Source organism: Salmo trutta, chromosome 18 (assembly GCF_901001165.1).
Source record: "Salmo trutta chromosome 18, fSalTru1.1, whole genome shotgun sequence".
NCBI classification, from domain to species: Eukaryota; Metazoa; Chordata; class Actinopteri; order Salmoniformes; family Salmonidae; genus Salmo; species Salmo trutta.
Genome location: NC_042974.1, coordinates 25,463,042 through 25,480,151, shown reverse-complemented (window position 1 = coordinate 25,480,151; position 17,110 = coordinate 25,463,042). Strand labels below are relative to the sequence as shown.

At 43.4% G+C, this 17,110-nt stretch overlaps 1 protein-coding gene across 1 annotated transcript; it reads right to left on the bottom strand.

The window, feature by feature from the left end:
• Positions 1-571: 571 nt before the first annotated feature.
• Positions 572-16,679, bottom strand: LOC115153068 (rho-related GTP-binding protein RhoQ). The gene is made up of 5 exons (XM_029698114.1): positions 16,152-16,679; positions 15,731-15,789; positions 3,160-3,324; positions 1,969-2,064; positions 572-1,678 (listed from the first exon to the last, which is right to left on the bottom strand). Exons 1-5 carry the CDS (start codon positions 16,291-16,293, stop codon positions 1,517-1,519), a joined length of 624 nt encoding a protein of 207 aa, XP_029553974.1. The 5' UTR covers positions 16,294-16,679; the 3' UTR covers positions 572-1,516.
• Between the last annotated feature and the right edge of the window lie 431 nt (positions 16,680-17,110).

Below are 17,110 nucleotides of genomic sequence, written 5' to 3'. Positions count from 1 at the left end.
TCTTCCTTTCCTCATGAGAGCCAGTTTCATCATAGTGCTTAATGGTATTTGCGACAGCATTTGAAGAAAGTTTCAAGGTTGTTGAAATTTTCCGGATTGATTGACCTTCATGTCTTCAAATAGGGCCATCTTCTGTATACCACTACTACCTTGTCACAACACAACTGATTGGCTCAAGGATTAAGGAAAGAAATTGCACAAATTAACTTAAGGCACACCTGTTAATTGAAATGCATTCCAGGTGACTACCTCAACGCTGGTTGAGAGAATGCCAAGTGTGCAAAGCTGTTATCAAGACAAAAGATTGCTACTATTTAGATTTGTTTACTACATAATTCCATGTGTTATTTCAGAGTTTTGATATCTTCACTATTATTCTTCAATGTATAAAATAGTAAAAAAAAGCATACTAAAGTGGCAAAGTCGATATCCACAGTTGTTATTTGTGGTCGTAAACATTATTTTGAGCTAAGTCTATGAGGGGGGAGAGTGTGCCATTTTTTTCATGTGTATGTAAATATTTGTAACATTGGGGGGGGTGCATTTTTTTTAGGACACCATGACACCTTGATTTTTTTTAAACTGTGCTTTAATGTACAGGGATAGGTATGTGGACTGTGCTTAATGTTGGTGCTGGAGATATGTTTGTGCCGCTCTCCCCACATCCCTGTATCCCATACAGGTGTGTGCATTCAATTATTTCAGCACCATTGGGCTACTGACAAAAATAAATCCAACATTTTTAATATTAGCACTGCAAGCTGAGCAAGAGAAGCAGATCGCGTCCTAAAATATGGGATCATAAAAAAACTCCCCATACTAGATGGGATCAAAGTATTATTATTATTTTTTTAAACAGTGTGCATTTCATTGGTGATGGCTAAGGTGAGTTACCCAAAACATAATGTAAAGCACTTGGAGGCCAGATGGAAAGCACTTTAAATAAATGCAATGCACCCATTCATTCATTTCTACAGCAGACAGTACAAAACAAAATAGACATATCAGGAGTTAAAATGGACACAATGATACCTCTGTGTTTTCTGACAGCTTGATACATATTTTTGTACAGGAAAAGCATTAAAAAAAAAAATGAAAAAAGGACATACTTTTGAAGGCAAATAAATTCTTACTGAAGGGCGTTGTTGACCTGGGTATTGTGCTCCTTTGGTAGTAAAGCTGCCCCCCCCCCCCCCGACTCCATTGGTCGACAGCAGGAGAGAGAAAACCGCACAAGAGCCCTGAACTAAAAATAGGGTCCTCATTTGTCCATGTCGGTCCTTCAGTCGTTTTCCCCTTATGACCTCTGTCTCCGTCATTCGTTCTGGTTTGTATTCAGGAGTGTATTCATTAGACACCAAACGGAAGAAAAACAGTCTGAAACAGGGTGGGGCTACCTGATCTTGTAAAAAAAAAAGAAAAAAAAGCTTTTTTTTGTTTCGACATGTTTTGAAACATTTTCTGTTGCATGCCCTAATGAAAATGACCCAGGTGTTGTTGGACGTTCCCATGTCTCTCACGTGATGAGGCAGCAGTTGATACAGCGCGGCCCCAGTCTTCTCTTCAGGACGCCCTTCTTCCTTTTGGGGGTCAGGATAGCGATGATGGCCTCATCAAACACAGTTTTCAGTCCTTTCTGGGTGAGAGCCGAGCATTCCACGTAGACACACGCGCCAATCTGTAAGAGGAAGGGAGGGAAGGGCCAGGCTGTCACTCAAAAAACTATCAAGGAAAGGGTTAACCTCACCCCCAGGTTAGCTTAGGGAAGAAGTCTGGTGTTAGTAAAAAGGCTCAATCATCAAAATTCCCCAGACTGAAGAGATCCAAAAGTTCATAACGGTCATAAACAATTAGTTTGATGAGGGACAACCCATCTAGTGTAGAGTAGGGTAAACCAACTACCGAGTGGCCCATTTACAATCTCAATTCCTTCTGGAACCCTCTGCTGGCTCCACAGTGATTACATACCTCCTTGGCTAGCTTCTGGCCCTGCTCTGTGGTGATGGGCTTCTCCTTCATGTCATTCAGTTTGGCAATGGTCTTGGGGTCGTCACGAAGGTCAATCTGAAACAGGGAGCGATAACGCAACACTTCCTGTCAGCACAGACAATCAGCAAGGCAGCTTCTTAAGAAACGTCTTCAGTTGGAGCGAACAACTCGTTCACTTAACCATCTTCCCCATTTTCAAAAAGAGCAACTTGAGTCAGACTTCTGTAAGAAGTACTCCTCCTCTGTTTCACCATTCTTCAGGGGAGTAGAGAACGAGAGACATTTCTAGAGAAAAGTGTCACATTAGTACCAGCGCAGCATTTCCAAACCCTGTTTCTCTATTCTATAATATTATTATTTCATATGCTCTTGCGGGTTTGAATGCAACTTCAACCACGAGACATTAGTCCCTTTATTTACTTGTATTTAAAATGCAGAGCTGACACACAGTGTCTGCTCGACCACGTTGTTCCGCTCTTACTACCACCCAAATAAAAACAGATTCATCCTTTACCCGGCCTACGCCCACTGATACCTGTGACAAACTCTTTACTGAGACAAAACATTCATTAACACATCTGTGGTTGTGTTTGATTTGTGGCGCTGGTCTGCCTGAATGGATTTGGGCCCGCATCGGTATGCAGTGTGAGTTATGGTTGGACTGATAAAAAAGCGGTGACTATCAGCTGACAGAAGGATAAATCCCACGCCCACTCCACTAACCTCACCACCAATATGCCCATGTTCTATTTCTGGCAGCGGATGGACACCCACAAGTGTGGTTTGAAAAGTGTCTGGACTGAGCTCTTGGAAAGTATCAGAGAGCTGTGGCACTAAATAGAAGTCAACCAATACCAAAAAGCTAAAAATGCTCCTTTTGCTGTAAAATGTTTTTTTGTTAGGATTCGAAAATATGCACCTATATTTCTTTGTGCGTATTCGCGAATGGTCTTAAGAATAAAAGAAAAACAGAGAGCGCAACACATTTAAGTGGAGGTTCAGCTTTATAAAGCAACCCCTCCCCTGTCAATGTGAAGTAGAGTGTGAGCATGAGTAGGGTGGATGTGGATAGAGCATGCCAGGCTCTCTGTGAAACTCAGCATGTGGAATGGCCAGGACACAGTGTAGATACAAGATTTGGGTGTGGTGGCTGTAGATCTTTAGGCTCACCTGAGTGCCTATGAGGAGGTATGGGACACTGGGGGCATACTCCTGCAGCTCGGTGACCCACTCTTCCCTCACATTCTGGAAACTGGCCGGGTTGACTACGGAGTAGCAGATCAGGAAGACGTCGGTCATGGGATACGACAAAGGCCTCAAGCGGTCATAGTCCTCCTGGAAAAAGTTAAATATATAAAAGAGACACACACACACACACACACACACACACACACACACACACGGGAGAGAGAGAAAGACACACACACACACACAGGAGAGAGAGAGGGAGGCGTTAGAGGAGGGGAACAGGAGCCACGGGGGAGAAAGAGAGCAACAGCCTTCCTTAGATCATATCCACCAAGAGACTACCAGATCCTCAGAATTATTATTCATGAATTATTCAACCGGATGGAAAAATGAGCTCCAAATGCAACCATCCTTATACTCCTCCTCACTGATGCAGAGGAGAGCAAACTTACACTGTGCTTATCTACTAGACTCCAACATGCACTGCCAAGATCCAGGCTGTTTTATGGAAATAGTGAATACTGTTATGTGAAGGGAGTGACAAGCCTAAAAAAGAAAAAGAAGGGAGCGGATGTGCAGATTTCTACAGATGACCTACATCCGACTGCTTATTTTATTGCCGTCACTCTGACTGGGGCCACTGGGCACTATTTCACATTAGCAGTACGTTACAGGAAGTATTGCGGAAGGCATCAGACAAAATTGCCATCTCCGATAGGCCTCAGTTTATTGTGTGGACCTAAAAATCGCTAATTCACATACCGTATGCAACATGGTCGTGTTGGTGTAAATGAGACCTAGCATTTCCTCATCACTCCCTGATAACTAATTCGGACAGGCTGTCCTACTACATCAGTCCATATGAATATTCATGAGTTGTCTGACTTTAGGAGCATCCACAGCACACCCAGAGTTTATATACGAGGGCCATACACATCCGGAATGACCAGAGTTTATATACGAGGGCCATACACATCCGGAATGACCAGACATTATACAAGTGATGCCGAGCGAACACATCAAGAATAGTTATGATATGATGGTGACGGGCAAGCTTGAAGAAAGGAATATATGACTTGTCTGATTAAGCTTAACAAACTAACTTAATCAACATGCCTCAAGTCAAGACCAGACTCACGGACCATTAAGAAGTCTTGGACAACCTTGTGGTGATGCCACCATAGTATCTGTTATTCCCACTTGTGGTGAGCGCAGTGGTTTCATGTGAATTCCCAAGTGTGTGTGTGTGTGTGTGTGTGTGTGTAAAGCTAGAAGATATGGTAGAAAAAAAAGATATCCATAAATCGGGATACATTTCTTGAAATTGATGTGATAAAGATAAAAAGAACGATACGTTTATAACAATATGCACCACAGTTTTTTGCTATTATCTTTTAAACTACTACTTCTAGTTTGATGGCTGAATTGTCCCATTAACAATTACATTATTTCATTTCAAACTTCACATTTCTCTAGTACAGGCTAATTATTATCAAATGAGCTATAAATCAGCAAATGCCTGCGATAAGTGATCGATATGGTCGGTGTCGACCATTTTCAGTTCATCTTCCCAGCTCTAGTGTGTGTGTGTGTGTGTGTGTGTGTGTGTGTGTGTGTGTGTGTGTGTGTGTGTGTGTGTGTGTGTGTGTGTCCCCTGTTCCCCTTATGGAGAACCACATCCCAGTGTACTTTACTAGAACACACAGTAACACTCAGCAGTTAACACAACATATCTTGTGAAGGTGGCCAATCGCTCTCCTCCATTCCTTCATCCCCATCACATTTCAGAAATGCTTCCACAAAGTTCCTCAGTGTGTACAGTAAAAAGCATGAAGGAGGAAGAAGGAAGAGTAAAAATACAAGAGGGGCCAGCAAAGAGGTAAGACAGAGGAAGGAGAAGAGAAAGTTAGCTGTTAGAGGGTTTATACTGGAGATGCTAATAAAGGCACTCTAGGCAGGGCAGATTCCAACCATTCTCCCCATACGCGTCCTTACATTTCCATCAGGGCAAGGCTTTTTATGGCATTTCTACTTGGCTGGTATGTGATCTCAGCTGTGAGTGAGTGTGTCAAGTCAGTGACATACGAGCGTCTATAATATCAGTGAGTCACTCCCCCTCTTCCTCGGGCCCAGCAGCTGTGTCAGAGACACCTGTTCAGACATGACCACAGAATAATGAGCGCAGGCACTAAACTTCATGGTCTAAACACAAAACTGGTCTGAACACTGCACTGTAAAAAGAGGTTACTGTGAATTTTAGTTTCTTGGTTGTCAAGAAAAAAATGAAAAAAATAAATAAACCAAGTTTCAATACCTGAAATAATTCATACTTAACCCAGAGTACCGGGAAATACCACAAAAAATAAAATTATATATTTATTTTAATTAAAATAAATACAATTATTTGGAAGCGCCCATTTAAAGCATAAAAATAATAATTAATTAACAGGATATGGTCACTATGCCAGGGTTCTCTCATATGGGCAGAAAGTACAAAACAGAGCAGAGGAAATGTTATAGGCGAGCGACGTGCTTTGATAATGCAAGCCAGGGATTACAGAATAAAGTTTAGGAATTTTCCTGCTAGACAGGAGTCAAGATTTGGGGTTTCAGTGGGATTGGGACTGGATAGGAAAACAGCCGAGGCTTTAGGACAAGAGAAGACGCAATTTTCCCTCATGCCTCTTTGAATTGTTAACAGACGCCTAATGTAGTAAATTGTGCATAAGCCTATCAAATGTGTCTGTGTGAAGAGTCACAATGACAGCTAAAAGAGGCACGTTTTGTTTGTTGGCTATACAGTGCATTAGGAAAGTATTCAGACCCCTTGACTTTTTCCACTTTGTTACTATACAGCCTTATTCAAAAATGTATTTAAAAAAAAACATTTAATCCATCTACACACAATACCCCATAATGACAAAGTGAAAGCAGGTTTTTAGAAATTCTTCAAAATGTATAAAACCTTCACAAACTGAAATACCTTATTTATATAAGTATTCAGATAAGTATTCAGACCTATTCTATGAGACCCGAAATTGAGATCAGCTGCATCCTGTTTCCATTGATCATCTGGCCGCCCGGTCAAACTGAGCAATCGAGGAAGAAGGGGCTTGGTCAGGGAGGTGACCAAGAACCCGATGGTCACTCTGACAGAGCTCCAGAGTTCCTTTGTGGAGATGGGAAAACCTTCCAGAAGGACAACCATCTCTGCAGCACTCCACCAATCAGGCCTTTATGGTAGTGGCCAGACGGAAGCCACTTCTCAGTAAAAGGCACATGACAGCCCGCTTGGATATTGCAAAAAGGCACCTAAAGGACTCAGACCATGAGAAACAAGATTCTCTGGTCTGATGAAACCAAGATTGAACTCTTTGTCTCGCTTGGCATTCAGGCCGTCTGGAGGAAACCTGGCACCATCTCTACGGTGAAGAATGGTGGGGGCAGCATCATGCTGTGGTGATCTTTTTCAGCGGCAGGGACTTGGAGACTCGTCAGTATCGAGGCGAAGATGAACGAAGCAAAGTACAGAGAGATCCTTGATGAAAACCTGCTCGAGAGCCCTAAGGACCTCAAACTGAGGCGAAGGTTCACCTTCCAACAGGACAAAGACCCTAAGCACACAGCCAAGACAATGCAAAGTGGCTTCGGGACAAGTCTCAATGTCCTTGAGTGGCCCAGCCAGATCCCGGACTTGAACGCGATCGAACATCTTTGGAGAGACCGGAAAATAGCTGTGTATCAACGCTCCCCATCCAACCTGGCAGAGCTTGAGAGGATCTGCAGAGAAGAAATGGGAGAACCTCCCCAAATACAGGCGTGCCAACCTTGTAGCGTCATATCCAAGAAGACTCGATGCTGTAATCGCTGCCAAAGGTGCTTCAACAAAGCACTGTGTAAGGGGTCTGAATGCTTGTGATATATTTCAGTTTTTTATTTTTAATATATTGCAGAAAATGTATAAAAATCTGTTTTTGCGTTGACATTATGGGGTATTGTGTGTAGATTGAAGAGAAAACGGTTTTATCCATTTTAGAATAAGGCTATAACGTAACAAAATATGGAAAAAGTCAAAGGGTCTGAATACACCGTATGTAGGGGTTTCCTGTAGGGTTTATTAATGGCATTCGGGTCACGTGTGCAGTCCGGCAGTATCAATTATGCGTGTGCTTTGAATTGATGGTGACTTTGTGTGAAGTAAATACACTAGGCTAAAGGCTTCCATGTGACAAACTGTTTGGATAATGTGCCATTTTGTTTTTTGCTAATCTGCTGCTGCGCATGTGTGTATTAGTGCGAGATCGAGGGACATTTTTTATTTCCCAGGTCTTGTCATTTAATTATAATATCGGGAAATGTGAAGAGTGTTCCCGGACAGTCCCAGGATCCAGGTTACCCATGTTAATCCCTAGTTGCCAGCTAGTTACTGAATTTCAAATTACAGTACTTCACCAAAACTGTCTGAACATTTCCCAACACGGGATGAACCGTGTAGAATAGATTACTAGTTCAATCTGAGGTATCACATTCAAGGTGAGTACATCACACACCATACAATGGCGCTTTAGACCCATGATGGTCAATGGGGAAACAGTTTAAAAACATCCACCAGCAGGCTGTAGTGATCAAATGAACATGACATGTCTAGTGCTCTCATTGGTGTTCAAAGGGGCATGACATGTCTAGCTACCTCCCATTGGGGTTCAGCTACTTGGAGAGGAACAAGGCCCTGCGGCAGCAGCAGAACAGATCCCATTTTACTCTCTAACCCCTGCAGGGATGTCTAGGGGTCACTGGGTCATTTCTCTGGGAGGACACCGAGTCAAATTTAACGAGGCACTGTACAAAAAAAACAACGGGGGGGGGGGGGGGGGGGGAATAGTCATAGAAGAGTGATGGAAGGATGTGCCACTGAGTGTGAGTGCAGGAGGGAGTGAGAAAATTAGGAACGGAGCAGCAACAAAAGGGAGAGAGCGAAGAGAACGAGTGAAGAGCCCGATCCCAGCGGGACTCTGTTCTGAGCCCAGTGTTGCCATGGGTACTACAACAGCACATAACATCCACTTCCTGCTCCGATATACAGAAGCAATGCTATGCTAGCTTGCTATGATGAGTGCATCAGCTAGGGAGAGGATGACTGAATGAATAAAGACTCTCCATTCCATTCCTTCTGTTCTTGGCCCACATGTTCAAGAGCGAAGAGATGTGATCGAACGTGTTACGTATAGATCTATGGAATATGCGGGCCTCCCAAGTGGCGCAGTGGTCTAAGGCACGTACGAGAGTTGCAGTGATGAGACAATTGGATACCATGAAATTGGGGAGAAAAAGGGGTAAAAAAATATCTATGGAATATACAGGTGGTGTAATAAGCAATACCCAGACAAAAACACAGGGCAATGCAGATAGAACACAGTGACACACCTTACTGTATGCTGTTGTGCTCATGTGACAGTTAATGGGGTCACATGCGACAGCATCACAATTAGAGGTCGACCGATTATGATTTTTCAACGCCGATACCGATTATTGGAGGACCCAAAAAAGGCTGATACCGATTAAGTCGGCTGATTTTTATTTATTTATAATAATGACAATTACAACAATACTGAATGAACACTTATTTTAACATAATACATCAATAAAATCAATTTAGCCTCAAATAAATAATGAAACGTTCAATTTGGTTTAAATAATGCAAAACAAAAAAGTGTTGGAGAACAAAGTAAAAGTGCAATATGTGCCATGTAAGAAAGCTAACGTTTAAGTTCCTTGCTCAGAAAATGAGAACATATGAAAGCTGGTGGTTCCTTTTAACATGAGTCTTCAATATTCCCAGGTAAGTAGTTTTAGGTTGTAGTTATTATAGGAATATTTCTCTCTATACGATTTGTATTTCATATACCTTTGACTATCGGATGTTCTTATAAGCACTTTAGTATTGCCAGTGTAACAGTATAGCTTCCGTCCCTCTGGGCTCGAACCAGGAACACATCGACAACAGCCACCCTCGAAGCAGTGTTACCCATGCAGAGCAAGGGGAACAACTACTCCAAGTCTCAGAGCGAGTGAAGTTTGAAGCGCTATTAGCGCGCACCCCGCTAACTAGCTAGCCATTTCACATCGGTTACACCAGCCTAATCTCGGGAGTTGATAGGCTTGAAGTCAGAAACAGCACAATGCTTGAAGCATTGCGAAGAGCTGCTGGCAAACGCACAAAAGTTCTGTTTGAATGAATGCTTACGAGCCTGCTGGTGCCTACCATCGCTCAGTCAGACTGCTCTATCAAATCATAGACTTAATTATAACACACAGAAATACGAGCCTTTGGTCATTAAAATAGTCGAATCCGGAAACTATCATTTCGAAAACAAAATATTTGTTCTTTCAGTGAAATACGGAACCGTTCCGTATTTTATCTAATGGATGGCATCCCTAAGTCTAAATATTACTGTTACATTGTACAACCTTCAATGTTATGTCATAATTATGTACAATTCTGGCAAATTAATTACGGCCTTTGTTAGGAATAAATGGACTTCACACAGTTCGCAATGAGCCAGGCAGCCCAAACTGCTGCATATACCCTGACTGCTTGCATGGAACGCAAGAGAAGTGACACAATTTCCCTAGTTATAAGAAATTCATGTTAGCAGGCAATATTAACTAAATATGCAGGTTTAAAAATATATACTTGTGTATTGATTTTAAAGAAAGGCATTGATGTTTATGGTTAGGTACATTGGTGCAACGACAGTGCATTTTTCGCAAATGCGCTTGTTAAATCAACACACGTTTGTCGAAGTAGGGTGTGATTCAATGAGAAAATAACAGGCACCGCATCGATTATATGCAACGCAGGACATGTTAAATAAACTAGTAATATCAACCATGTGTAGTTTACTAGTGATTATGTTAAGATTGATAGTTTTTTATAAGATAAGTTTAATGCTAGCTAGCAACTTACCTTGGCTTCTTGCTGCCCTCGCGTAACAGGTAGTCAGCCTGCCATGCAGGCTCCTCGTGGAGTGCAATGTAAGGCAGGTGGTTAGAGCGTTGGACTAGTAACCGGGAGGTTGCAAAAACGAATCCCCCCTGAACAAGGCAGTTAACCCCGTTCCTAGGCCGTCATTGAAAATAAGAATGTGTTCTTAATCTGACTTACCTAGTTGAATAAAAGGTGTAAAAAAAAAAAAAATTATAATAATAAAATAAATATATATTTTTTAAAGTTGGCAAATCGTTGGCCAAAAATACCAATTACTGATTGTTATGAAAACTTGAAATCGGCCCTAATTAAAATCGGCCATTCCTATTAAATCGGTCGACCTCTAATCACAATTGCTTAAAAATACATCCTCTCCTTCATCCGACTTCAAGAGACTTGACAGGTGAAAACAATATGGCGGAAGCTCATCTTTACGCTGGTATTCACCTCATCTGTTCTTCCAGATCAGAGTGATGAAGAGGCGAAGAGAATATGAATTTAAGTCAATTGAGACAGAGCGTGTCTGCAAAGCCTTATTTTCTCTTCGAGAAAATGGTTCATCTTCCCTTATGAGACAGCTGAGGATTCTGGGAGCTTCAGATCTGCCAGGTACATAAATATTGAAAAGAGTCCTTGGAGCCAAAAAAAACATGTGTAATGCAGAGAAAGAGGTGGAGACTGTAGCAGGAGAGTGTGAATTGGGGGGGGGGGGGGGGGGTTGGTGGCTGGTTTGGACAAGGTTCCTCAACAGAGGTAGAGCATTAAGTGTTGCACTCTTCTACATCCCCGGCCTGAGCCTCCTAGGGTTGAATTACAGGATTCCAGAGCAGATTTGCAGCGGTCCACTACCCCTTACACCCCCCCACCCCTCAGCCAGCCCCTTGGTCTCGCTCGCTTCCTCTTTCCCCGCCGTCTACCTCGCTTCCTCTCCATCTCTTGGTTTCCCCTCGCTCTCTGGCACTCCCTTCTTTGATCAGACTCTGAAGCTATAAAACATTACCAGCTGGCCTTGTGCTCAGCCTAAAGAAGTCAGCAGGGTTGGGGGGGGAGGAGGATTGGAGGCGCTGCGTTTGAAGGGAAGTAACTCTACTCTGTGGCCTCGGCGCCCACAGTCGACATCTGGGAAACTTCTCAATTTCACAGTTCTGAATCAGCTAAAACAAAAAGGCTCTAGACATGGAATTGCAATCGAAGACAAAGGGGTAAACAAAAAGCAGTGTGAATCACTACTGAGTAGTAGATTTACGATGATTTAGTTTCCCCAAAGAATGAGTTGTGGCAGCCACAGATTTATGTGGGAATAATGATTGAGTCACTGGAAACAATAGCAACTTTAATTTGCTACACATGTAGTTATATTTGATTAAATTAACAAACATTTCTCAACCTCAAATCTATTCATCTTTCACCGGGCGGATAATGTTTCAGTTCAGGACCATGTTTGGACTTCACACAGATAAAAATCAGGTTCAGAGGAGAGTTAACAATTCATCGCTGCATGTGATATGCCTTAGCTTCAGACCCAGCTAGGAAAAACAGAGCTAAAAGATCTTAAAAGGAAAAAGTGAGTGAGTATGTTCTCTTTCAAAAATGTGTTTCTGTGTATCACATATGGGGATTTGCCAGGACCACCAATACTTACTGAAGAACAAATCAATAGGATCTGTTGGGAGACAGACAGGTAATGTGGTGAATGAGGTGAGCGAATGAAGGAGCCACTCTCCCGCCCTCTGGTCATTCTCGCTTCTCTTCTTCGCGAAGAGCATTACTCTCTAAGCCAGGCCAACTCCATTCCTCGGGGGCCTGGTTTTCCCCAGCCCCAGCTAACACACCTGACTCCAATAATCAACTAATCATGATCTTCAGTTAAAAATGTAATTAGTTTAATCAGGTGTGTTTGCTAGAGATGGGGGGAAAGTGTGACACCAATCAGGCCCCTGAGGACTGGAATTGCCCAGGCCTATTCTAAGCGCTCCCCAGCACAACTGGATCCCTGGTTTCCTGCTCACAAGTAAACCGTGAAAGATATTGTTGCCTGGCGTACATCTTTAGACCCTGTCGAAAGGTTGAATACTGACCAAAAGTGTTTTTGCTGTGTGTAGAAATTGCTTTTCTGTTTCTCAGTCTACGTTGGTAGCTAGCTATTGAGACTCAGTTAGCCCATGCTGCAAGACTTTGGCTAACTAGGCTAGCTCAATGAGGCAAGCTAACCTGCACACACGGTAGCATTGCTAGCTCCCTTCTCTCATCTAGCTTAACCTACGTTCACCCGTTGCGTTAAATAGACCAACCATCTCAGCTTCACGACTCCTTCGGTTGCAGGAGCACAATACCTGAAGGCCAACTCTGCCACCACACGTTTCCCTTCAGCCATCACTGAGCTAGCTAGAGCAAGCCTTCATAACCATCCCAGGACAAGTCCAGCACTCAAACCCCCACGTTCTTGCTGTTCCATGATTGCGGTGAAGGATTTCTACCCTCAATGCAGCAACTGCTTGGGAAAAGAACATGCCCAACAGGGGCTTGACGACCCGGAGTCCTTGGAGCACCGCAAACTACTGACTAGAGCAGCTCTGAGGAGGAGGCTTAAAAGAGCATCTCAATATCCCCTCACCTCTGAGCCAACCGCAAAAGCGGAGGCTCAGCCACTCATTCTCAGAGCTTTCGATGTGACCTCTTTATTGTTAGCTTATCCGGCTGAGCTACTGGAGGGGGTGGGGAAGCAACTGGACTCGGATAACCTAGATCCAGATGCGTGGGAGGATTTCACTAGGATTACAGTTCCTGAACTTCTGTGCCTCCCATAGTGTCATTCAAGGATGTGGTCGTACCATGAGCTGAGTAGTGGGAGAAAAAAAAGGTACCTTGGCTGAGCTTATCCAGATTGACAAAGAAAAAGGTGGACCTCCTGGATGCCCCAATTACACCCAAGGAGTTGGGGACCACTGTCACCGCAATGCGACAGAAGTGTGATATAGGTAAGAAAGAAGGCGACGCCGTCAGCTTCTACCTGCCCTGCAGACCCGGGCTTCGTGGCAGGTCATTGGTTCCAACATCTCACAGCTGGGAGGGGGCAACTAGCTGTCCTTGGGGGACTGAGGTCCCCAGCGACGCACCAGTCTGCTAAGACTCAGGCTAGGCCCCTGAATCAGGCCAAACCTGTAGGTAAGCAGTCCTATGCTGCAGCAGGGTTCCGCCTTTCTAACCCTCCTAAGGAAGGTAAGGGTCGGCCAACCTAGGGCATCTGAGGTGGATAGAGAGCAAAGCCTACGGCTCCCTGCCCTACCTTCTCTCCTCAGGTTTACCGTTTGCCACTCCTTCCCCTCTCTGCGTTTTGCAGCAGTGGAGAGGGCTGCATTAGGACAAAAACCCTATTCTCTGTGTAGCAGCTCTCTTTGTGACCGTACTCACATGAGAAAAAAATGCACCTTTTGTTCCCCCACCTTGGAGCCCACAGCTTTTCACCTGTAGCTTTCCCAGAAGAGACATGGTTGTCCAGGACACACATTGCACAACTACTAGGATTGAACGAACGCTCAGAGTGTTATGCTCTTTGCTCATTGGGTAACCACATTAGTCGCTCTTCTACAGTATCCTGCCGGATCACGGGGGCTATTAAATTTATTTATAATGGCGAGGGTCACAGCCTTGCACACTCTTGGCATTCTCCAACGGTCTTGAAGGAGTTCCCACATATGCTGAGCACTTGTTGGCTGCTTTTCCTTCACTCTGCGGTCCAACTTATCCCAAACATCTCAACTGGGTTGAGGTCAGGTGATTGTGGAGGCCAGGTCATCTGATGCAGCTCTCCATCACTCTCCTTCTTGGCCAAATAGCCCTTACACAGCCTGGAGGTGTATTTTGGGTCATTGTACTGTTGAAAAACAAAATGATAGTCCCACTAAACCCAAACCAGATGAGATGGCGTATTGCTGCTGTCGCCATGCTGATTAAATGTGCCTTGAATTCTAAATAAATCAATGACATTGTCACCAGCAAAGCACCCCCACACCTCCTCCTCCATGCTTCATGGTGGGAACACAAGCGGAGATAATCCATTCACCTACTCTGCGTCTCACAAAGACACGGCGGTTGGAACCAAAAATCTAAAATTTGGACTCATCAGACCAAAGGACAGATTTACACCGGTCTAATGTCCGTTGCTCGTGTTTCTTGGCCCACACAAGTCTCCTCTTCTTACTGGTGTCCTTTAGTAGTGGTTTCTTTGCAGAAATTCGACCATGAAGGCCTGATTCACCCAGTCTCCTCTGAACAGTTGATGTTGTCTGTTACGTGAACTCTGAAGCATTTATTTGGGCTGCAATTTCTGAGGCTGGTAACTCAAATGAACTTATCCTCTGCAGCAGAGGTAACTCTGGGTCTTCCCGTCCTGTGGCGGTCCTCATGAGAGCCAGTTTCATCATAGCGCTTGATGGTTTTTATGACTGCACTTTAAGATATTTTCAAAGTTCTTAATTTTCTGAATTGACTGACCATCTCTTAAAGTAACGGACTGTCGATTCTCTTTGCTTATTTGAGCTGGTCTTGCCATAATATGGACTGGGTCTTTTACCAAATAGGGCTATCTTCTGTATACCACCCTTACCTTGTCACAACAAAACTGATTGGCTTAAACACATTAAGAATTAAAGAAATCCCACAAATTAACTTAACAAGGCACACCTGTTAATTGAATGAAGCTTAGAGAGAATGCCAAGAGTGTGCAAAGCCGTCAAGGCAAAGGGTCACTACTTTAAATGTAGAAAAATGAAACTTTATAGAAACTCAAATATAAAATATTGATTTGTTGAACACTTTTTTGGTTGCAACATGATTCCATATGTGTTATTTTAAAGTTGATGTCATCACTATTCTACAATGTAGAAAATAGTCAAAATAAAACCTTGAATGAGTAGGTGTCCAAACTTTTGACTTATACTCTATATGTTACAGCACTTTGGTTTCACTAATAAATGTGTTGAAATGGTATCAAATCTGTTTCTGTCTTTCAGTCATTGTTAAATAGGATAGATGGGCATATATGGTCTGCCTATAACCAGCCTGAGTCGGCCTATAACTCCACTCCTATTCAGTTTAGAGGAATTGATCAAATTGGAAATGAGCTATTATCAGGCTGGTTAATGCGATGCAAGCCAATCAAGGGCGGCTACTGAGTTGCAACTCTGGCATACTGCATACTTTTCACTAAAAGGTCCGTGCTAAACAGTATGCGACGATGAGTAAATTGTATACAGTTTATGTATGTAATATGTTAGTATGGGTATTCGGACAGCCAGTGAAAACATCCTTACTAGACACTGGACATAAGACCCCTGTTCCACACATAATAGACCCATTGAAATGCTTCGCTAGGCCTACAACTACTGTCTACCACAGACCAGACTGAAATTAGAGCAATGTGTGAACCACACCTGTTGCAGTTTATAGAGTCTGGTCAGAATTTCAAGCTTGTGGGTGTGTCCAGAGCACCATTGGTTAACGGTGGGGGGAGCACGTGGGGATAGGTTGTGTCATGCAGCCAGAGTTATAATAAACCCACTGTACCTGACCAGCTGTGTCGTACAATCCCAATAAGTACTGCTTCCCGCCAACGTTGACACTCACTGCAAAGCAATGAAAAAGGCTAGTTTAGAGAGAGAGAGAGAGTGAGTGAGTGAGAGAGCGCGGTCTCAACCCCTCCCTTCACCTGGAGGCAAACAAGTGGTTTTGATTACAGAAACAGATGTATTCCTATGCAATCTGAGCCAAAGGTCGAAAAAGTAAGCAAAACATTCGAACATACACTTCACCTAAACACTGGATTTCGGTAGACTAAACAAGCAAATTGGCATAGAGATTAAACTCATGCAACTAGCCTACTGAAGGAATGATGTCAGCTTTTATAATTAACGATTGGGTAATTGGTCATGTTTCCATTCGAGAAAACACATATGTATAATCATGACATGTTCCAATGTCCCCATACCTGCATAATGGTCAAACACAGTGGGTACGTACTCCTCTGGAAAGGCGTCGTTGGCATAGCTCATCAACAGACACGTTTTGCCCACAGCACCGTCGCCAACCACAACGCATTTCAACATAATAGTGCCGGTTCCGTTTGCCATGATGATCTTTTGATTACCATCATCCTCCGACGCCCTGTTTTCCTGAGATGCACGGCGATCCCCACACCACAGGCATCACCAGAATCCGACTGCGCGACGCACGGAGACCAATGGAAATTCAATTTCTTCTCATCGCCAAGGTTCACGGTTTCCAAATGTTGTGTTATATTAGTTTCATTTCCCCTCTGCATACACAAACTGCACATACACTGTGTAGGGTGGCTATATACCGGTTTAGCAAAGTCTAGAAAGTCGAAAAAGGCGTCACTCCCGTCCCCCGCCCTATCGGTGATGTCTTTACAAGACACCCGCTTAGAAGCCCACTGCCGAGCCTGTTCCCCAGTTCGCCCCTTGACTCTCGGTCCCTCGCCTAAATTGCATCGGCACTATAGACAAGGTGGGTTCGCTTGTTGTAGAGGCGGGACTATACCCGAGACCAAGGGGCTCTGGTAAAAATCCACATATTGTGGTTAGTTTATTGATTTTAGTCTACTTTTTCTTGCAATATTCATATTGGTGTGTCTCTAAATATCCTATTTGTCATCGTTCTGACACTTGATTTGCATCTTTAGACAAAACATGTTTAGGCATATATACCTTATGCATAATGGTATTCGATTTAGACTTTCTCTATTACTTTCCTGATTAATCCAAAAGTATTTAAAAACATTGCACAAAATCATTAGCTCTGACTCATAGGGATTATACTGCCTAGATCTGCATTAGCAAAGTATGACAATGTCATGATGACCTGAGAATTTAGCCTAAGTGAGAGGTCTGAGGGTCAACAGTAAGAGACTGGCTGGTTGCTGGCAAT

Bases quoted from the DNA above. Each gene is read 5' to 3' on its own strand.
- LOC115153068 (XM_029698114.1), bottom strand. From the start codon at position 16,293: ATGGCAAACGGAACCGGCACTATTATGTTGAAATGCGTTGTGGTTGGC. The intron at 15,790-16,151 runs GTATGGGGACAT...ATTGCTTTGCAG, and splicing joins TGTGTTTGACCATTATGCAG to TGAGTGTCAACGTTGGCGGG. The intron at 1,679-1,968 runs GTATGTAATCAC...TTCCTCTTACAG, and splicing joins GCCAGAAGCTAGCCAAGGAG to ATTGGCGCGTGTGTCTACGT.